Source organism: Scyliorhinus torazame, chromosome 2 (assembly GCF_047496885.1).
Source record: "Scyliorhinus torazame isolate Kashiwa2021f chromosome 2, sScyTor2.1, whole genome shotgun sequence".
Lineage (NCBI taxonomy): Eukaryota > Metazoa > Chordata > Chondrichthyes > Carcharhiniformes > Scyliorhinidae > Scyliorhinus > Scyliorhinus torazame.
The window spans coordinates 28,296,403-28,319,166 of record NC_092708.1 but is presented as its reverse complement, the minus strand read 5'-3'; the positions used below and the strand labels follow the sequence as shown (position 1 = coordinate 28,319,166).

The window sequence follows — 22,764 nt, the reverse complement described above, 5'->3', positions numbered from 1 at the left end:
ACGACACCGGTCAAAAGGCCCAGGCACTCCTTTTCTATCTGCGCGTAGCGCTGTTCCGCGGGGGTCATGGCGCGTGATGCATATACAACGGGGGCCCATGATGAGGCCTCATCGCGTTGCAGGAGCACGGCCCCAATGCCAGGTTGGCTGGCATTGGTCAAAATTTTTGTCTCTTTCGCTGGATCAAAAAAAGCTAAGACTGGGGCCGTGGTAAGTTTGGTTTTAAGTTCTCTCCATTCGCGCTCGTGGGCAGGAAGCCATTGGAAGTCTGTCGTCTGCCTGACCAGGTTCCTGAGAGCTGTGGTATGAGAGGCGAGGTTAGGGATGAACTTCCCTAGGAAGTTGACCATGCCCTGAAATCGGAGGACTGCCTTCTTGTCCTCTGGCCTTTTCATGGCTGTGATGGCAGCCACCTTGTCCGCATCCGGCCGCACACCCAACTGGGAGATGTGGTCCCCTAGGAACTTGAGTTCTGTCTGGCCGAAGGAGCATTTGGCTCTGTTGGGGCGTAGGCCCTGCTCCCGTATGCGTTTGAACATGCGCTGGAGGCGACTGATATGTTCCTGCGGGGTGGTGGACCAAATGATTATGTCGTCGACATAGACGCGAACACCTTCAATGCATTCCATCATTTGTTCCATGATCCTGTGGAACACTTCTGATGCCGATATGATCCCAAATGGCATCCTGTTGTAACAATATCTGCCAAAAGGGGTGTTAAAGGTACAGATTTTCCTGCTAGATCTATCGAGTTGAATTTACCAGAATCCTTTCGAGGCGTCAAGTTTGGTGAAGAGCTTGGCGCGAGCCATCTCTTATGTGATCTCTTCGCGCTTGGGGATTGGGTAATGCTCCCTCATTATGTTGCGATTCAGATCCTTTGGATCAATGCAGATTCTGAGCTCGCCGGAAGGCTTTTTTACGCACACAATGGAACTGACCCAGTCGGTTGGTTCCGTAACTCTTGAGATCACTCCTTGGTCTTGGAGGTCCTGCAGCTTGAGGCGGTCCATGAGGGGTGCTGGGACTCTGCGAGGTGCATGCACCACAGGCGTGGCGTTCTGTTTGAGTAGGATCTTGTAAGTATATGGGAGCGTGCCCATGCCTTCGAATACATCGTGGTGCTGGTCGATGATGGCGTTGAGTTGCGCCCTGAAGTCAACGTCCTGGAAGGCAGACGTGTCATCAGGAGAGAGAGAGTGAACTCTATGAACGAGGTTTAGCAGCTTGCATGCCTGTGCGCCAAGCAGAGAGTCCTTCGAGGAGCCCACGATCTCGAAAGGAAGGATGGCTTTTCGTGACTTGTGCGTCACTTCGAGTTGGCACGAGCCGGTAGCAGGAATGATGTTGCCAGTTAGTAAGTTCAAAAGCAATGCTCATTTATTTACACACAGTCAAATCTACTCATGCATAAACTCTACAAACTAAACTATCACTATTACTAAAGCCTATACTTAGCTTCGGGTGCCCACTCAGTCAGAGGAACAATGGCCGTTGTTCGGTTCTGAGGCTGCTGGGTTGAGCTGTTTACAGGATAGCAACTAGGAGCGTCTATCTCGTAGCGTGCGTTGACTTGGAACTTACTTGGTCTGATGCAGCAACTCGGCAGGTCTCTCTTCGCTGTGAGTCAAGGCCAAAGAAGAAAGATTCTCCCTTGGGGAATACCCTTTATACCTAAAAGGGCTTCACGTGCTTTTGGGTGGGCCTTGAACTTGGCCTCAATTAATTGGGCCTTTCCCAATCATTCGTATCGATCTTCCTCCAATAGAGGTGTCTGCCTTGACATTGTTTATCTAAATGTTTCCCTTTTGTCCCCGGAGATGGCTCATTAGTATGTAGATAGCTTAGCAGTTTCTGTCCTGTCTGAGAGCTAAGGCCCTAATCAACAGACAGACCTTGCACCTGCTTGTTTCTCAGTATTGTCCAATTTTCGACGTATTCTTTGCAGGTGTCCATTTCGTAATCGGGACGTGGCCATCCCAGATGGCTACACTCCTTCTTTGTGATCCTCAACGCGAAGCGTGAAGGATCACACTACTGCATCATCTTTATCCTCTGACCAAACAGGGCACCCGTACTTAGGCTCTACACTGTCTTATCCTATGCAACACCATTTTACCTAAACATTAATACATGCATTACAGAAAAATAAAAAATCTGGAACCTCTAACTATTCTCAATTAACTATCCTCATTAAACAATGCAAAAATAATCTATACATCTTAACCTGTACAAAATAGCAGCACACAAACGTCTCTGGCCTGGCAGTCAGACACAGAGGCTTACATCTCTTTATTCCACAGAATACATAAAGAAAAATGGATGCACTTTAATCCGTCCCAATGGGTTCGGGGGTTTGGTGAAATCCGAAAATGGGGGACCTAAACCTGTATTCCGGGGTGCGAGAGCGATATGCTCTCTTTTGCCATTTCCTAACTCTAATGGTTTGCACGACACTGCAAAGTATCGCCAGCACTAAGAGTGCTTCGACTACATTTGAGAGAGAGTACCCAGTGGTAAACTTATCACACCAGGTCGGGGTATTGCTAGCTGTCGCGGGGCTAGTTATCTCAGGGTTCTGTGTATTGCAGGGGTGGGAATCATTTATGGTTTGTGTGGTAGGGATCAGGGGGGTAGCGTCCGCGTGCAACTGAAGGGATCCCGCTAAGATCCATGTGAACACGAAGGCTGTCTTCATCTTCATCAGTCATCTTCTTTGTCTTCCTCTGGGGTTCCGAGTTCTGTGAACACAAGCATAATTTCTGTTATTATCTTGCTTAAGATCTCGTATGTCTGTCTGTCCTTTATTGCCAATTTCCCTTTCTAATTGGTCACCATCTGTGACTCCCTCTTTTCTTTTTTTAAAACCAAATATTTGGGACAAGACATCTAAGAAAAATACTGCCGTACTGCGAGCCGTCTCGCAGCCTGTGTGATTTACCATCCCAGTGTTTGAGGTGTAAATAGCAGAGGGAAGCAACCTAAGGGTTGCCAAAACCAAGCAAAAACATTTCGAACGTAACGAGCCAAAATGGGGAGCGTATGAGCCACGGCGGGTAAGAAATGGGTGGAATCCCCGGGCAGGACGGTGATCAATGCCGTAAGTGCTCTACCCGAGCATAACTGACCAGAGGGAGATCCTCAGGCAGGGCGGGGACCAATGCCGTTTCTCCACTGCCTGAGCAACCGGCAAGAACGGGTAAGAATGTGGTCGTCGTGGGGGCTGCCTCTCGAATCTGGAGAGTAGCTATGAGTCGTGTTCTGTTGGCAGAGTTGAAGTCGTGTCTGAGGGCGGGCTGTAGTCGTTGGGGGAGGGTAGGAAAACGTCATCTGTGGGCAAGGCATGATCGTCTGCTGCTGCAAGCAGGATGTGGTGTGTGTGGTTATTCTGTGAGCCGTAAGCCTTGAGTTGGTTTATATGAAACCACGCAGACTTACCATTGGGATAGGTTATTTTGTATACCGAGGGGCTGACTTTGTCCGAAATGGAGTACGGTCCGGAAAATTTGGGGGAAAGGAATGAGCTGGGGTTGTATAGGGAAAGCATAACTTGTTGTCCTACTGTAAACTCAGTGGGGTGTACTGTTTTGTCGAAACAAGCCTTGCTCTGTTTCTTCCCGGTTCCAAGTCTCACAGCTGCTGCGAGCTGGGCTGCCTTTATGTTCTCTAACAATTATTTAACCGCATTTTCATACGTGAGGGCTGTGACTGTGGGGCTGGCCAAATCCAGTCCTAACAAATACTCAGTGCCTTTCATGGGGCGTCCGGTCATGAGGGTGTAGGGGGTGTATCCTGTGGACGTGGATACCGTGTTTCTTAAAAACATCAAAGCAAATGGGAGTACTGAATCCTAGGTGCTATTATTCTGCTGTACCATTTTCCTGAGCGTGGCTTTTAATGTCCTGTTCATCCTCTCTACAATACCACTCGACTGGGGATGGTATGCAATGTGAAACTTTTGTCGAATGGCGAAAATCGTGAGGACGTTTTTCAATACACGTCCGGTGAAATGGGAGCCTTGATCGGACTCTATACTGCGTGGGAGGCCCCATCTTGTAAAGATGTGGTGTGTTAATATTTTAGCTGTTGTCTTGGCCGTATTAGTTCGCGATGGAAATGCTTCCACCCATTTTGTGAAGGTGTCGATGACCACCAACACATACTTATAACCATTTTTGCACGGGGGTAGGGGTCCTATATAATCTATCTGGAGATTTGTCCAGGGTCCATTAACGGGGCGGGATGACTAAGTTGAACCTTTTTCGCATATCTGTCCAGATTGTTCTGGGCACAGATTCAGCAATTCTCTATGTAGTGCGTTACATCGGTTTTTAAATCAGGCCACCAGCAGAGCAGTCTGAGGTGGGATAGGGTGGATTCAATTCCTTGGTGCCCATGATTGTCATGGAACTGACAAATGATCTGGTTGCTGTCCTGACTGGGAACTATATAAATGCCATCCTTTAAAATCACACTGTCGTGTGTGGTGACTGCGTTCTTGTATTTATCATACGGGGCTGGGAAGGTACCCTTTAAAACTTCCCTGAGTTTCTCGTCCTCTTTCTGTGCCTTCACTAAATCCTGAATGTTGGTCTGTGAGACCTGAACTGCGTGTACTGGGATGCTTTCGGGGGGGTTCCAAAAATAACCATGCCTGGAGCCTGCCTTCGCTAGGGCGTCTGCTTTAACGTTACCAGGGGGGGAAGAATGGTGATGACTGTGAACCTTAATTATTCCATATTTTCGATCCTTCACTGTCTCTAAGATATGGCGGGGTAATGGGGCTGAGGGTAGGGGTTTACCGTCCGCAGAAACAAATCCTCTTGTTTCCCAGAGTGGTAGGAACTCTGTCAAACTATTACAGACATACAAGCTGTCCGAATAAATGTCTGCTGGGATCGGGAACGAGTTGGGGTGGTCTACCATGTATGCAATCGCTGCCAGTTCTGCTGCCTGCGAGCCTAAGTGTCCTGGCAACTTTAAGGAAATGTCATCTAGGGCGCGTCCCTGCGCATCCTCTACATATATACCACAACCGGTAATTCTCTTTCCATTTAACACTGTGGAGGAGCCATCCACATAAATCTTCAGGGGTGCACACGTGTCTGTGGGCTGGGGTCTCTGGGGTGTACTACCTGTTTTCCTGGGGGGTGTTTTGGGAATAAATGGGCCTGTGTTCTGTTTTGTGGTGATGATCTCATATTCATGAGGAGTGCCTGCATATTGCAAATTATCGGCAAGGAAGGTGTGGGTCTTGGTTCGTTTTACCGTGATGTCCCGTCCCTGTAAAAGAAGGGTCCAACGGGCTGCGCGGATTTGGCTGACTGTGCCATCTTTAAGTTGGCCGTCTAACAATAGCTGCGTTGGGGTGTGTTCAGTGAGAATGATGATGGGGTTGAGTCCTGTAATGTCGGCGAAGTACTGTACTGCCCTAAAAACTGCGAGCAGGTGCCTTTCACAGGCAGAAAATCCTTACTCTACCGCGTCTAACACACGTGAGGCGTATGCTACGGGGCGTAATTGGTCATGGTGTTCCTGGAGGAGCACGGCCGAGAGGGTTCGGTCGGTGCTTGCAACTTCGATTGCGTATGGGGAAAATGGATCTGGGACCTGTAGTGCGGGGGCTGTGTTGAGTGCTCTTTTTAAAGCATCCACGGCATCCGTATGCTGTGGAAACCATTCCCAAGGTGCCTGTTTATTGAGAAGTTCGGAAAGGGGTGCTGCTTTAGTGGTGAAACCGTCAATATGGTTTCGGCAGTAACCAACCAGTCCTAAAAATGACCAGAGTACTGAGACATTCTGGGGAAGGGGCAATTTGACGATCGAGTCAATTCTCTTTTGCTCGATCTCGCGTTTACCATGAGTGATCACTGGTCCCAAGTAAATCACTTTCTCTTTCAAAATCTGGGCCTCCTTGGGGTTGACTTTACAACCAATTTCTTTTAGGAGTGCTAGGAGTTCGGCGAGAAGCGAAATGTGCTCTCCCTTTGTTTCTGTCTGCAGTAACAAGTCGTCTACATACTGGACCAGACAATCGGGGGGGAGCATTTTGCTAATCCATTTGCCAACTGTCGGTGGAAAATGGAGGGGGAGTTGTGGAAGGCACGTCCATGTGTACTGTTGCCCTTGGAATGTAAAGGCAAATTTGTACTGGCAAGCTTTAGCCAATGGAATGGACCAAAAGCCGTTACTAATGTCCAAAACCGAATTTCTTTTTAACTGGAGTCCCTGTTTGAGCATGGCCTCTAGACTCGTGGCTATGATGGGGGCTGCTGCTGGGGTTACTTTGTTCAGTTCCCGGTAATCGATGGTCAGTCGCCATGATCCAGTCGGTTTCCTGACGGGCCAAATTGGTGCATTGTTTGTGGAGGCTACTGATCTGCGTACACCTTGATTCAGCAAACTCTCTATTACTTTGGAGATTTCTCCCTCTGCTTCCTGGGGAAATCCGTACTGCTTCTGGGGTTTAGGGCCGGGACCTGTAATGTTCACAAAGCCAGTCAATTTGCCACAGTCGTGCTTGTGCTGTGCAAATGCTACTTTATGTTCCTGCAGGACTGCCCTAACCTGTTTGGCTGTACTAATGGTTTGAGGGTCGAACCAGAAGTCTCCTACTGAACTAATCCTATTTACGTACTCTCCTACTGTGAGCGTGGAGGGGGCTCGTTCTGCCTTTGCCATTTTCCAAACACACTTGTTAACTGGGTCAAAAGAAAGGTTATGGGAGCTCATGAAATCGATTTCAAGGATATGTTCTGCTGTCTGGGGCAGATCGACCAAAACTACAGGGTGCTTAGTTGTGATGTTCCCTATCTGTATAGCTCCAGGAGCTGTGATGTGTCCCTGTTGTAAATGGCCTATAAAACCGCTGAGTGTGATGGTGTCTGTTATGGGCCACGTGTCTCGCTGAAACATCATGGAGGAATTGAGTGTGGTGCGGGACCTTCCTGTGTCCCAAAGAAATTCTACAGGGTGTCCCCGAACTTTGCCTGCCACTACCGGTCTATCGGACTTGTCCCAAAGGGTGTCGCAGACCCACGTTGGGGAGCCCGAATACTGTCAGTCGGTGCCTTCCATGTCTGCATTCTCTGAACGGACGCTAACGCTATGGGTCGGCTTTGCCCAATTCCTGTTTAGGGTGCCTGTCTGTTGGCTTCTCTGCTGCTTTTGGGGCGCATTGCACTCTCGTGCAAAGTGTCCCAGCTGTCCACAGTTGTAACATTCCTGAGCTTTGGGCTGGGGTTGGCGGTTCCTGCCCTCATTTGCCCTTGCGGGGTTCTGGTGCACTTTAACTGGGTTCATCTCTGCCTGCTCTTCATCGGGTATTATAAATGCGGTTTTGCCTGCAAATGATTGCTCCCAAGAGCGGGACAATCTCTTCAAAACCCATTTTTCATTGTGGGCCTCGTCTGAGGGGTCATAGTTTGCGCAAGCTTTTCGTCCTGCGTCTGTGGCGTGGGAGACTAGAATTCGGGTCCATTTGGCCATATTATCTGGGGACAAATGGCGCGGGCTAACTCTCCAAAAACTGCGGTGAAGTGTATCCACAAACTTCCAGCAAACACTGTGGGGTGCTCTGTCTTCTTTTGCCTACACTTATTTAGGCCTTCTACGGGGTCTCCTCTGTTATAGCCGATCGCATCTAGGATCGCTGTGTGCATCTCTTGGAGTGTGCCTCCTCCTACATTCTGTGGGTCAGGAAGGGCTGCCACGACTGAAGGGTCGAGGCTTAAAACTGTGAGCTTCACTTGCTCCTTTTCGTCCAGGCCGTACATGGTAGCCGGTTGTTTGACTTTAGCGAAAAATTGGTGGGGGTCTGATGTGGGAAGGAACGGTGTAATTTTTCCACACGCGTCCCGTAATTGGGTCACGGTTAACGGGGTTGTGTAAAGGAAATCTGCTTCTCCTTCTCCTGCAGCCCTGCGGTGTGTGGTTACAGGGTTCATGGGGGTGAGTTCCGCCTGTCCGGTTGGGGGTTTGGGCACTTTCCTTTTCTGGGGTTTTTCCTGCGTACATGTCCCATGTACGTATCTATGGGCAGTCTCGTTCAATTCCTGCCAGTCGGGGCCGTTTTCTTGATCTAATTGGGGTCCGAATGTTCTTTGAAATCCATTTTGAACGGAAAGCAGAGATTGCAATTCTGCAATTTGCTTCCGGCACTTTGCGTGGTCTACGGAGCTCTGCCTTTGTTCCGTTGTGGAAGTATGGAGTGCTCGTAGTGCTGCTTTTAAATCATTGCACTGTTTCTGCAATTTCTCGACTTGCTGTTCTGTCTCTTGTCTTACCAAGACCGCACGTTGCGTGTCCTGGTAGGCCTTATAATATTGCATCTGAAAACTGTTCAAATGCGCGAGACAAGACTGGTGTGCCCTCTTGGCATCATTCACCTCTCTGTCCCTTGCTGCTAACTACTTTTTTAAACCTCTATTCTCCTTCTCTACCTCGCTCACATCTACCTCACTGCTTCTGTCTCTCTCCTCTATCTCTCTACGGAGCGTCCTAATGACCTCCTCTGTGCCTCGCAATTGTGCCAAACAGTACAAGATTTCCATCGGCTTGCGAGCTTTCCCTAAGCTCTTCTTGTGTATCTCTGACAGGTTCTCCCACCAAGTATGTCCTATACTCCCGGGATCTGTTTCCTCATTATCGCAGAATTCACTTCAAAGGGGCCATCCTTTCCCTTTGAGATATTTCCTGATCTCATCTTCCCAAACGGGACACTGTCCTACTCCACTGGTCGCTGCGACCTCGAATTCCTGGGGGTTTATAACGCGTTCCATTGCCTTCATTGCCATTTTCTCTATCTGGGTTCTCTACTGAATTTGGAACAGGGGGTGATAAAGCGGTGATGTAAACACGGGTACGGCTTACGCTAATTTCCGACCTACAAAACTCCCGACAGTTTTACGCAACAAAATCTCTCAGGTTTATCTTATATCCCTGTTAGTACGCATGCATTAACACACTTCTGAATCTCAGGGGCTTGATCAGTACTGTTCTTACACTTGTGGTTTTTCTGTTTCCAATTGGATTCTCAATTCAAATTTTGGGTTCTCTTGGAGTGGTTAGGCCCCTTCTAAGTCGAGTGCCGGCAGAGTCACCAGTAAATGTTGCTCTCTTTGGTGTTGGCTCTTAATTTGGCTCTGTTTAATTACATTTGCTCAAGAGTCGCCAGGTATCTTTCGACACTGCCACAAGGTTCAGAACCGAAAACTGATCAAAGACTCGATACACCAGTTAGTAAGTTCAAAAGCAATGCTCATTTATTTACACAGTCAAATCTACTCATGCATTAACTCTACAAACTAAACTATCACTATTACTAAAGCCTATACTTAGCTTCGGGTGCCCATTCAGTCAGAGGAACAATGGCCGTTGCTCAGTTCTGAGGCTGCTGTGTTCAGCTGTTTACAGGATAGCAACTAGGAGCTTCTATCTCGTAGCGTGCATTGACTTGGAACTTACTTGGTCTGATGCAGCAACTCGATAGGTCTCTCTTCGCTGAGAGCCAAGGTCAAAGAAGAAAGATTCTCCCTTGGGGAATACCCTTTATACCTAAAAGGGCTTCACGTGCTTTTGGGCGGGCCTTGAACTTGGCCTCAATTAATCGGGCCTTTCCCAATCATTCGTATCGATCTTCCTCCAATAGAGGGGTGGGTTCCCTGGTTGCTGGGCGTGTCCTAGGTGGCCGTTGGTTTGCTTTGTTTGAGTCTCCTCTGGTGCCGGGGTGTCTGCCTTGACATTGTGTATCTAAATGTTTCCCTTTTGTCCCCGGAGATGGCTCATTAGTATGTAGATGGCTTAGCAGTTTCTGTCCTGTCTGAGAGCTAAGGCCCTAATCAACAGACAGACCTTGCACCTGCTTGTTTCTCAGTATTGTCCAATTTTTCCCTGCATTCTTTGCAGGTGTCCATTTTGTAATCGGGACGTGGCCATCCCAGATGGCTACACTATAGCCAAAGGCAGCTGTTTGTGATCCTTAATATTCAATGTGGTGTTAATGGCCTGATGATTACCTGCTCCAAAACACAACGGGTTTCGACCAGGGGCCTCGCTAGTCACCCCAAAACCACACTAATCACATGACTGAGAATTTGAACTGTAAGTGATAAACAGTTTTCTGTTTGACCTCTGAAGAGAACAGTAACTTCAGGCAAACAGCCTGTTGCTGTCTACTGTCTTACCATGGAACAGATATCAGCAAAAGAAACTCTGTCCAGGTACAGCCACCTGCCGCTCATCTGCATTGTGAATTACTGGAACATTGGAACTGCTGCTTTCGAGGCTTTGCCTCCTTTCCTTGAGGAGGTCTCACTTCTGGAAAGACGTACCTCCTTGCAATAGTCAACCAACCAACCTACCCTCTGAGGAAACTCCCCCCATTAGGCCTTTGGTTCTGGACTTGCGTAAAACCATAACTTGTATATTTTCATTATAGTCTGGCCCTGTACCCCTGTCTCTCCCTCGGGGCAGACATTGCGAAAACCCTTACCAACATTTTGCGGCTGTTTGAAGTAAGCCAACCCTCTTTTTTTTTTTAATCTTCGCTCGGATTTGCTGTGCAAGTTCTGTATAGAATATTGAAGCCTTCCAAATGTAAAGGTTGGAAATGATATGCCACCACTTATAAAGGGGGAATTTCTGTTAAGACCATAAGTCAGAGGAGCAGAATTAGGCCACTCGGCCCATCGAGTCTGCTCCGCCATTCAATCATGGCTGATATTTTTCACATCCCCATTCTCCTGCCTTCTCCCCATAACCCCTGATCCCCTTGGTAATCAAGAAATTATTGGTGATGAGAGGACAAATCAGGGCTACTTAAATTAATCCCACTCCTGACCATAGCACAACCAATCAGCACTGTCTTCCCATGCAGTATAAATTGTTGTTCCCATAACTATTGGGTCTGCTGAGTGCAAGATGAAAATCTTCGACAGGATGTCTCTTTTCTCCAGCAGCATTCAATTTCTGTGCCACCAAATGACTATTTATATCCTTATATAGCTTGGTTGTCAAACTTTATTTGATAAAACTGCTGTGAAGCATTCTATTACATGAATACAATTTGTTGTAATGTACTGACCTTTTAATTGGCTGTCGAGCCATTTGTGAATGCTTTGTTTTTTGCGTACAACGAGTGAAATGAGCAGGTCAAGTTTTAATTAATCGGGGAAAGTTGCTTTACTGCTTTTTCTGAAGTGGTTCTTTGGGTTTGAGCCGTCAGATTATTTTAGTCGGTGTATTGATGTCTTCCAGGGCTTCATTTTTTCCCCTTCCTTGTTGAAGGTGTTAACTAAAAGTGTGTTTTAAAATGTCCTTTTGTTTTAAACTGCTGCTCAGTGTTACTCAGACTTACAGGATTTTACAGCACAGGAACGGTCCACTCTTGGCACAATGCCGCTGGGGCTGGTTCAGCACAGTGGGCTAAATCGTTGGCTTGTAAGCGAGCCAGCAGCGCGGGTTCAATTCCCGTACCAGCCTCCCTGAACAGGCGCCGGAATGTGGCGACTAGGGGCTTTTCACAGTAACTTCATTGAAGCCCACTTGTGACAATAAGTGATTATTATTATTGTGCTCCAGATGACATTCCTGTCACCTCTCCATCAACACATCCTTCGATTCCTTTCTCCATTGTCGGACTTCCCTTTAAATACCTTTGTGGTGTTTCCCTCAATTGCTCCATGTAGCGGATAGTCCCGCATTCTGACAGCTCTCCAGGCTTTGTCCGTGAACTTTTTTTTTTAAATTTAGAGTACCCATTTATTTAATTTTTTTTCCCACTTAAGGGGCAATTTAGCGTGGCCAAGCCACCTTACCTGCATATGTTCTGGTTGTCGGGGTGAAACCCACGCAGACATGGGGAGAATGTGCAAATTCCACAAGGACAGTGACCCAGGGCCGGGATTCGAACCCGGGTCCTCGGCGCCGCAGTCCCAGTGCTATCCACTGTGCCACATGCCACCCTTCTTGGGGTACGAATGAAGTAGAACATGATCTACAGCCATATAAAACATTTGAAGTGTGGTCGCTTGTAGGAAATGCAGCAGCTAATTTTTGCACATCAAGCTCGCACAGCGGGCAATGTAGCAATGACCAGGTTACCTGCTTTTGTGATATTGAGGGATAACTGCCCTGCTGCTTTTTCCATAACTGGCCAAGGGATCTTTCACAACCAACTGAGAGGACAGACAGAGCCTTCTTTTAAGGCCTCATAATAATAATCTTTATTATTGTCACAAGTAGGCCAACACTGCAATGAAGTTACTGTGAAAAGCCCCTAGTCACCACATTCCGGCACCTGTTCAGGTACACAGAGGGACAATTCAGAATGTCCAATTCACCTAAGAGCACGTCTTTTGGACTTGTGGGAGGAAACCGGAGCACCCGGAGGAAACCCACGCAGACACGGGGAGAAGGTGCAGACTCCGCACAGACAGTGACCCAACCCGGGAATCGAACCTGGGGTCCCAGCGCTGTGAAGCAATAGTGCTAACCACTGTGCTACCGTGCCGCCCATCTGAGATTTGGTACCTCCACCAGTGCAGCACTCTTTCAGCCTAGGGTCAGCCTAGATTTTTGTGCTCTAGCGGGGCCTGAACCGCCAACTGCCAATTGAGGCACAGCTCATCAAGCCACGCCTCACCAGCTCATCGCTGGCAGGTTCCTGTGTACTTTGTTGAATATTCCAGTCAGGTTTGCCAGTTCAAGAAGTCAAATATCGAGAATGACACATGAGGCTCAGTTAAGTGCAGGCAAATTGCAAACAAATAATCATCTCTTTTAGTCATCATGGTTTAAAATGCAGACTGGCACAGAAGAGAAGGCATTGTATTTAAAATAAGTGGATTCACAGTTAACATACACACCGTGAACGGAATGTGGACGGGTTCTGAATATTTCAGAGAAGAATTTTCAAGATGTTTTCTTCTCCCTTATTGGTCTTTTCTGCCTCACCCAGGAGGTTATATGGCTAGCGAATTCAAGGGGGTGGGGGGTGAGAGTGGGGGGGGGGGGGGGGGGGGGGGGGGTTTGACATGATACTATAGGCATTAGAAATGCAGGACAAATGAGTTGAACCAGTTGATTGTTTCCTTCCTGCCCGTCTTCAGATACATTGGCTGACTGCGTGAACGCTTTGCGGAACACCTTCACTCAGTCCGTAGCACGACCCTGACATTCCTGTCGCTTGCCATTTCAATAGACCATCTTGCTCTCATAGAAATATGGAAAGATTGGAGCAGGAGGAGGCCTTTTGGCCCTTCGAGCCTGCTCCACCATTCATCACGATCATGGCTGATCATCCAACTCAATAACCTAATCCTGCTTTCTCCCCATAACCTTTGATCCCATTCGCCCCAAGTGCCATATCTCACCGCCCCTTGAATATATTCAATGTTTTAGTCTACTTCCTGTGGTAATGAATTCCACAGGCTCACCACTCTTTGGGCGAAGAAATGTCTCCTTATCTCTGTCCTAATCTACCCCGAATCTTCAGACTGTGACTCCTAGTTCTGGACACACTCACCATCTTTATCATTGAATCTCTGTTGACCTCCAACTATCCCAGACCTATTTTCTCCCCCTGCTCCACCCGCTTTTAACAGCATAAAACCCATCACATTTCTACCTCTCCAGCTCTGAAGGAGAGTCATGAGGACTCAGAATGTTAACTCTGTTTCTTTCCCCACCGATGCTGCCAGACCTGCTGGGTTTATCCAGCATTTCGTGTTTCTACTTTAGATTTCCAGCAGCCACCGTGTTATGCTGTTGTACGGTGTAACTGTTTTAAGTACTTGTACTAAATTGCTGTGAATAGCTGTTATTAATATGCTGGCAGAACATCAAGGAATATATCCTCCAAGTTGCTGTGTGTGGTCTTTGCTTACCATACTAATGGTAGCCCTTCACTGCCATTTTAACAGGGCTTTTAGCTCGTAGTGGATTAATGCAAGTGTGCATCTGCTCAAATAGTAGACTGAGGAACATCACAACAGTGTATCATGTGCTAATATCACAGACACTTGATCTTAGGCTCATATAGTGACTGAGAGTGAAATGGGAGTCGGGTCCTACTGCTTGGCTGCAATATGTTAAACAACAGCATTTTGCCTCCTTCGTATTGTGTTTAATGCAGGATAGTCATTTTTACGGATAGATAAGTGTTTCCTAAAGAGTGGCTGTTGCTGGGGGTGCTGGGCTGGCTGAAAAAACCGAAGAGCATGGGGGATGGTGGTGTCGTGGCAGTCCAGAGACCCAGGCTAATGCTGTGGGAACGTGCGTTCCAATCCCACCACAGCAGATGGTGGAATTTAAATCAATAAATGAAACAAAATCTGGAATTGAGTGCTCACTTCAGTAATGGTGGCCATGAATCTAACGTTAATTATTGTGAAAATCCACCTGTTCGCTAATGTCCCTTCGGGAAGGAGATCTGTCATCGCGGGAGACTCCGCCATCCATCGACATTGACAGCTGCACTCTGGGGGTCATTGACAGCTTTACATACCTCGCATCAAATTTAACCAACAAGCTGGCCCTTGATGCCGAAATCAGCGCCAGGATTGCCAAGACCACAGCTGTCGTGTCAACGTTGAGAATTCGAGTGCGCACCAACAGTAGGTTAACCTAAAACGCAAAGCTCCGTGTGTACCAGACCTGTCTTCTCAGCACCCTCCTTTACAGCCGCGATGTAACTTATGCCAGCCAAGAAAAGTAGTTGAACAGCCTCCGCCGGCTCAGATGAATATTGGGCATCTCCTGACAGAGAAAAGTGTCGAATATGGAAGTTCACCAGCATGGAGGGGTCCACAGCAGATTTGCCCCCTTTGAGTCTTGATGCACTATCAATTACGACGAGACGAGAGTAGAATGTAATCGAGGCTTTATTACACAGAGATGTGTGGCCTCCTACAGCAGCTTATGAAATGGCTGCTGTTCGGAGAGCACACACATTTATACTCCACCTACTGGGTGGAGCCAGCGGGCAGGGATCTACCCCCGTACCTGTAGCACAGGGGCCTTACCGTAATACACATATATACAATATAATACAACAATGGTGACTACCACAAGTCAGTAGTGGCAACATTGGCTAGGTCATGTGAGGCAAATGGATGATGGCCACATCCCCAAGGACACACTCTATGGCAAGTTTATTCCAGGCAGGAGACCAACAGGTTACCCACGTCTGTGACACATGGACCTGTGTAAGCAACATCTGAGGTTGACCGCGATCGTAGTCAATGCATGGCAAGTGTTTGCTGCTGATCAGATTGCCTGGAGGCAAAGTGGAAGGAATGGCATGGAAATGGCAGAGGACAAAATAAATGGCAGGAAAGAGCGAACGCCGGAAGGAGAAAATATCAGTCGAGCTCGGGCCAAAGTTATTCATCTGTGTCAGCTGTGGAAGAGATTCCCAATCATGAATTGGCTTCTACACCCTGAGCAGACAATGCCCAATGTAGAAGAGAAATGCACCCTGGGCCCATCCATCGTCCCCCAAGATAGACAGGACAAGTGTTACCAATAGACGACACTTGGACCACTTAACAATACGGTCGGTGCAGAGGATACAGGCCGGTATCATTCAGTGCTTAAGTAGCTCATGTATCCAATCGCGAATATGGGTAACATCAACGTTCATGGTAGATCTGAGTGCAGCAGTTTTAAAATGACTGCTTCTGTCCAGTGTCTGACTGCTTCGAGTTCAATTCTCAAAATCAACTGTCTGCTGCCTGCTTCAGAAATACTTTGGTTCCGTTCCTGGCCAAAATCGGAATGGAATATGACAAACCCCAAAATTAAAGCGACGTTCCATTTTATTGTAGGCCGAAGTCTTTTTAATTTGTGATCGTAGAGTCAGGGGTTTTATGAATTTCAGCCGGCAAAGTGCTTCGACGGGCTGTAACATGCCCAAGGAGCAGAATTCGATACGTTTAAAAATGTTGACTTTGTGCCTCGTTCCAGAGGAAGTGTTTTATGTTTTTCTTGGATTACTGTTCCACAGTTACCTGGTAGCCATTGTTTGAAGAACATTTAATACTCAGCAGCCGCCTGCTTCTGGTGACCTGCTGTGGTTAGCGGAAAGCACTGGGTCGCCACTAAGAGCTTTAGACAACATTACTTCAACCAGATATTTAATTTTAAAAGGATGTTCCTTTTTTTTTTTTTGCCCTATACTCCTCCAGTTCAACTGAACGCACACGATTGACTTCCCCTCATCTCTCGGTGCTCTTTGTGCACGATTACTGGCACGGGACAGCTGGCAATCTTACCGAGCTTCCGAAGTAGGTCATTGTGTGGCACATTTTGAGATGTTTCAATGAGGTTCAAGGTTTTAACTCAGCAACCAGGGGGAGGCAGTGGCGTAGTGGTATTATACTAGTAACCCAGCGAGCCAGAATCATGCTCTGGGGACCCGTGGTTCGAATCCCACCATGGCAGACGGTGAAATGTGAATTCAATTAAAAGTCCAAAAGGTGACCGTGAAGCCATTCTCAATTGTCGTAAAAACCCATTTGGTTCACGAATGTCCTTTTAGGGAAGAAAATCTGCAGTTCTTACCCGCAGCAATGTAGTTGACTCTTAAATGCCCTCAGGGATGGGCAATAAATGCCGGCCCGCATCGCCCACACCCGCATGGACGAATAAAAAAGCTCTGAGGCCGAACTGGGCTGTTTGCAATCTGTGTCATATTTGACTGGGAGATTAACTTGCGACAACACTTCCACGGGGGCACTAAGAACTCCTTCTTGCACTGTAACATTGCTCGTCCTTGCTCCTGCCCCAGTTCAGCTACTTTCGAAACCTTCACCCATGCCTTTGTTACCTTCAAACTTCGCTCTTGCAACGTGCACTTCTGACGGACTGTTTAGCTCTCTAGGCTGGACAGCTGTTTTGTGATGTGGAGCGAGGCCAGCAGCGCGGGTTCATATTCCCAGACCGGCTGAGGTTATTCATGAAGGCCCCGCCTTCTCAACCTTGCCCTCTCGCCGGAGGTGTGGTGATCCTCAGGTTAAATCCCTCAAAGGGGAAAGAGTCCCATGGGACTACGGTGACTTTACTTTTTACTAACCTGCCATTGGCCTCTGTCCAAATTTGCACCAATTCCCCTTCACCTATCACTCCCATCCTCCTTGACCTATATAAACTCCAGGGTAAACAATTCCTCTTTTAAAAATTCTCATTCTTGTTTTCAAATCCTTCCATGGTCTCTCCCTGTGTGCAATCTGAGCCAGCCTCTCAATCCTCTGGGACCTTGGTGCTCGTCTAATTCTGGCCTCAATATCCTTTCATTCCTTTACCAATGGCAACCATGATTTCAGCTACCTGAGCCCTAATTCCCCCTCTGAACCTGCCTGTCCCTCAAAATCCCTTACCTCCTCCAGGAGGCTCCTTAAAACCTACCAAGCTTTGGTCATCAGTTCGAATTTCGCCTTGTGTGGATTGGTATCAAATATAACCTTTAGTGCTTGATGGACCATCAATAACAGACAAAGCGAGTTATAGAACTAAATTGTGGCTTTAATACGCTGAGATGTATGCCTGCCTGCTGCTAATCCCTCACTGGGGGCAGGGCCACAGATCAGCCAACTATATACAAAGCCCGAGGGGCGGAGCCACAGGCGGAGCCAACAGAAGCAACAACAACAACAGTAAGTAACAATGGAACAAACAAAAGCAGTGAATATACACATATACAGCAGTGAGTAACAGTGGAACGTAGTTCACCACAGTGCTATTATGAACCGCCTCAACACCTTTTATTACATTATAGGTACGGGCAGCACGGTGGCGCAGTGGGTTAGCCCTGTTGCCTCATGGCGCTGAGGTCCCAGGTTCGATCCCGGCTCTGGGTCACTGTCCGTGTGGAGTTTGCACATTCTCCCCGCGTTTGTGTGGGTTTCGCCCCCACAACCCAAAGATGTGCAGGCTAGGTAGATTTGCCACGCTAAATTGCCCCTTAATTGGAAAAACTGAATTGGGTACTCTAAATTTATTTTATTTTTTTAAAAATGACATTCTAGGTACTAGAGCAGGCTTCTCCAACCTGCTGTCCATGGGCCATATCCCAGTGTGGCACTCGGAGGTCATTTACAAAATGCCAGTAAGTGCAGTTTGGAATCACTAGCTTTCGGAGCGTAGCTCCTTCATCAGCTGAGTGAAGAGGTAGGTTACACAAGCATCTACCTCTTCAGTAAGTGCAGTGGAAGATTAGTAAAGAAACTGCTCCTCCCAACATTGGCTGTTCCTCTTCCATGTCCGGCTCACGAGGGAAGCTGTGAGCAGCTAGTGTGGAAGAGAGGCAGCCTGTGATTGGAGGAGCTGCTGACAAAATACAAATTTCTTTACCCGTCAGTCTGGCCTCAATAAAAGTCGAGATGGATTTGCAGGTACAGCATTAGTTATTTTATTTGGCTTGCAAGCCTGATTCATTTCACAAAGGCATAGGACACATCCAGTCTCCTACACCCCGGAAAGTGAATGAACAAAGAGACAAAGGGATCTCTGCAAATCAATTCAAATGGTATCAAGTTTCACATACACGATTCCCATAGGTCATCCTATACCCCTCCTGACCTGGTCATACATTCTGATTGGCTCACTTCTCATCCCTTCCTCTGGCCCCCTTATTACCCAGCATCCTTTTCTCCTCCTTTGGTGGACACACCTCCTCCTTGCTTTGCCATGCGGTCTGAAATCCTTTGTCTGTGAACTCACCAGAATGAGACTGGCCTATCTCTACATTACAGTAACTAATATCTCTGAAGTAACTATTTTATATCACATTCGTCACTGCCGTACTGGTGCAAGTGAGTGGGCTCAGGAATCAGAGAGTTATTGGAACAAAGAACAAAGAAAATTACAGCACAGGAACAGGCCCTTCGGCCCTCCCAGCCTGCGCTGATCCAGATCCTTTATCTAAACCTGTCGCCTATTTTCCAAGGATCTATTTCCCTCTGTTCCCCGCCCATTCATATATCTGTCTAGATGCATCTTAAATGATGTTATCGTGCCCGCCTCTACCACCTCCGCTGGCAAAGCGTTCCAGGCACCCACCACCCTCTGCGTAAAAAACTTTCCACGCACATCTCCCTTAAACTTTCCCCCTCTCACCTTGAAATCGTGACCCCCTTGTAATAGACACCCCCACTCTTGGAAAAAGCTTGTTGCTATCCACCCTGGCCATACCTCTCATAATTTTGTAGACCTCAATCAGGTCCCCCCTCAACCTCCGTCTTTCCAACGAAAACAATCCTAATCTACTCAACCTTTCTTCATAGCTAGCACCCTCCATACCAGGCAACATCCTGGTGAACCTCCTCTGCACCATCTCTAAAGCATCCACATCCTTCTGGTAATGTGGCAACCAGAACGGCACGCAGTATTCCAAATGTGGCCTAACCAAAGTCCTATACAACTGTAACATGACCTGCCGTCTCTTGTACTCAATACCCCTTCCGGTGAAGGCAAGCATGCTGTATGCCTTCTTGACCACTCTATCGACCTGCGTTGCCATCTTCAGGGTACAATGGACCTGAACTCCCAGATCTCTCTGTACATCAATTTTCCCCAGGACTCTTCCATTGACCGTATAGTCCGCTCTTGAATTAGATCTTCCAAAATGCATCACCTTGCATTTGCCTGGATTGAACTCTATCTGCCATTTCTCTGCCCAACTCTCCAATCTATCTATATTTTGCTGTATCCTATGACAGCCCCCCTCACTATCTGCAACTCCACCAATCTTAGTATTGTTATGGGCGAGGCTTTTCAGAACCCCAAAATGTATCATGGAGTTCAACCAACCTCCCCCTTTAATGGATTTGTTACTTTTCCTAGCACACGGCTTGTTCCCTAGGCGTGGGATTACTATTACGACACGTGGGTTTTTAAACATAAAACAATGCTTATTCCATGAACTCAACTTAACATCTTAACTAAACATTGGATCTCTTAACACCCCATTCTTCAAAGATAAGTCCGAAAATATTACAACAGTAAATAATCCCTCAAAAAGTTCCTTCAAACTTCCAAGAGACTTAACATCCTTAAACAGAATCACATCAGGTTAAAGGCTTTACTATTATGAGTTTAAATCACCCAAATGATCCAGAGATAGTCTTTCATGGCAGAGATCACAGCAGATCCAGCTCTCTGGAAACACACAGACACACACAAGCTGCTTTTCCAAACTGCAGCTCGCTGGAAACACACAGACACACACAAGCTGCTTTTCCAAATTGCAGCTCTCTGGAAACACACAGACACACACAAGCTGCTTTTCCAAACTGCAGCTCTCTGGAAACACACAGACACACACAAGCTCTTTTTCAAAACTGAAACTTCAAAATCGCTGATCTAAAGCCCAACCCCACCCACTCTGACATCACTGTTTTCTTAAAGGTACATTGCTTAAACATCCATGTCTTAAAGGTACTCTCACGTGACAGTATCATCTGCAAACTTGCTAATCAGACCACCTATACCTTCGTCCAGATCATTTATGTATATCACAAACAACAGTGGACCGAGAAAGGATTCCCGTGGAACACCACTAGTCACCTTTCTCCATTTTGAGACACTCCCTTCCACCACTACTCTCTGTCTCCTGTTGACCAGCCAGTTCTTTATCCATCTAGCTAGTACACCCTGAACTTTGGGGCAGCACGGTAGCATTGTGGATAGTACAATTGCTTCACAGCTCCAGGGTCCCAGGTTCGATTCCGGCTTGGGTCACTGTCTGTGCAGAGTCTGCACATCCTCCCCGTGTGTGCGTGGGTTTCCTCCGGGTGCTCCAGTTTCCTCCCACAGTCCAAAGATGTGCAGGTTAGGTGGATTGGCCATGTTAAATTGCCCTTAGTGACCAAAATTGCCCTTAGTGTTGGGTGGGGTTACTGGGTGATGGGGATAGGGTGGAGGTGTTGACCTTTGGTAGGGTGCTCTTTCCAAGAGCCGGTGCAGACTCGATGGGCCGAATGGCCTCCTTCTGCACTGTAAATTCTATGATAATCTATGAACCTCATGCGACTTCACTTTTTCCATCAACCTGCCATGGGAAACTTTATCAAACGCCCTGCTGAAGTCCATGTATATGACATCTACAGCCCTTCCCTCATCAATTAACTTTGTCACTTCCTCAAAGAATTCTATTAGGTTTGTAAGACATGACCTTCCATGCACAAAACCAGACTGCCTATCACTGATAAATCTATTTTCTTCCAAATGTGAATAGATCCTAGTCCTCAGTATCTTCTACAACAGTTTGCCTACCACTGATGCCAAGCTCACAGGCCAATAATTCCCAGGATTATCCCTGCTACCCTTCTTAAACAAAGGGGCAACATTAGCAATTCTCCAGTCCTCCGGGACCTCACCCGTGCTCAAGGATGCTGCAAAGATATCTGTTATGGCCCCAGCTATTTCGTCCCTCGCTTCCCTCAGTAACCTGGGATGGATCCCATCCGGACCTGAGGACTTGTCCACCTGAATGACTTTTAGAATACCCAGAACTTCCCCCATCCTCCACACTCTCGCCCCACCACACCCTCACCACTCCACAAACTCACCCCTCCACACACTTGCCCCCCCCCACACTCACCCCTCCACACTCTCACTCCTCCACACTCTCACTCCTCCACACGCTCACTCCTCTACACTCTCACTCCTCCACACTCTCGCCCCTCCACACCCTCAGCCCTCCACACACTCACCCGTCCACACTCTTGCCCCCCCACACTCACCCCTCCACACTCTCACTCCTCCACACTCTCCCCCTCCACTCTCTCACCCCTCCACACTCTCGCCCCTCCAAACTCTCCCCCTCCACTCGCTCACCCTTCCACACTCTCGCCCCTCCACACTCTCGCCCCTCCACACTCTCACCCCTCCACATTCTCGCCCCTCCACAGACTCACCCCTCCACACTCTCACCCCCCCACACTCTCACCCCTCCATACACTCACCCCTCCACACACTCACCCCTCCACACTCTCACCCCCCACACTCTCACCCCTCCATACACTCACCCCTCCACACTCCAGCCCTCCACACACTCACCCCTCCACACTCACACCCCTCCACACTCCAGCCCTCCACACACTCACCCCTCCACACTCACACCCCTCCACAATCTCACTCCTCCACACACTCACCCCTCCACACTCACACCCCTCCACACTTCAGCCCTCCACACACTCACCCCTCCACACTCACACCCCTCCACACACCAGCCCTCCACACTTCAGCCCTCCACACACTCACCCCTCCACACTCACACCCCTCCACACACTCACCCCTCTACACTCACACCCCTCCACACTCTCACCCCTCCACACTCTCACTCCTCCACACTCTCACCGCTCCACACTCTCACTCCTCCACACTCACACCCCTCCACACTCTCACCCCTCCACACTCTCACTCCTCCACACTCTCACTCCTCCGCACTCTCACCGCTCCACACTTTCACTCCTCCACACTCACACTCTTCCACACTCTCGCCCCTCCACACTCTTGCCCCTCCACACTCTCACTCCTCCACACACTCACCCCTCCACACTCTCACTCCTCCACACTCTCACTCCTCCACACTCTCGCCCCTCCACACTGTCACCCCTCCACACTCTCACTCCTCCACACTCTTGCCCCTCCACACTCTCACTCCTCCACACTCTCACTCCTCCACACTCTCACTCCTCCACACTCTCACTCCTCCACACTCTCGCCCCTCCACACTCTCGCCCATCCACACTGTCACCCCTC

At 48.1% G+C, this 22,764-nt stretch overlaps 1 protein-coding gene across 1 annotated transcript in view; it reads right to left on the bottom strand.

Moving 5' to 3' along the window:
- Window positions 1-2,567: 2,567 nt before the first annotated feature.
- Window positions 2,568-22,764, bottom strand: part of sema5ba (sema domain, seven thrombospondin repeats (type 1 and type 1-like), transmembrane domain (TM) and short cytoplasmic domain, (semaphorin) 5Ba) — a 563,950-nt gene continuing 543,753 nt past the window's right edge. Inside the window, exon 23 of the mRNA XM_072469924.1 lies at window positions 2,568-2,741. Coding sequence (XP_072326025.1) covers window positions 2,601-2,741 — 141 coding nt within the window. The 3' untranslated portion in view covers window positions 2,568-2,600. The remainder of the gene's footprint in view (window positions 2,742-22,764) is intronic.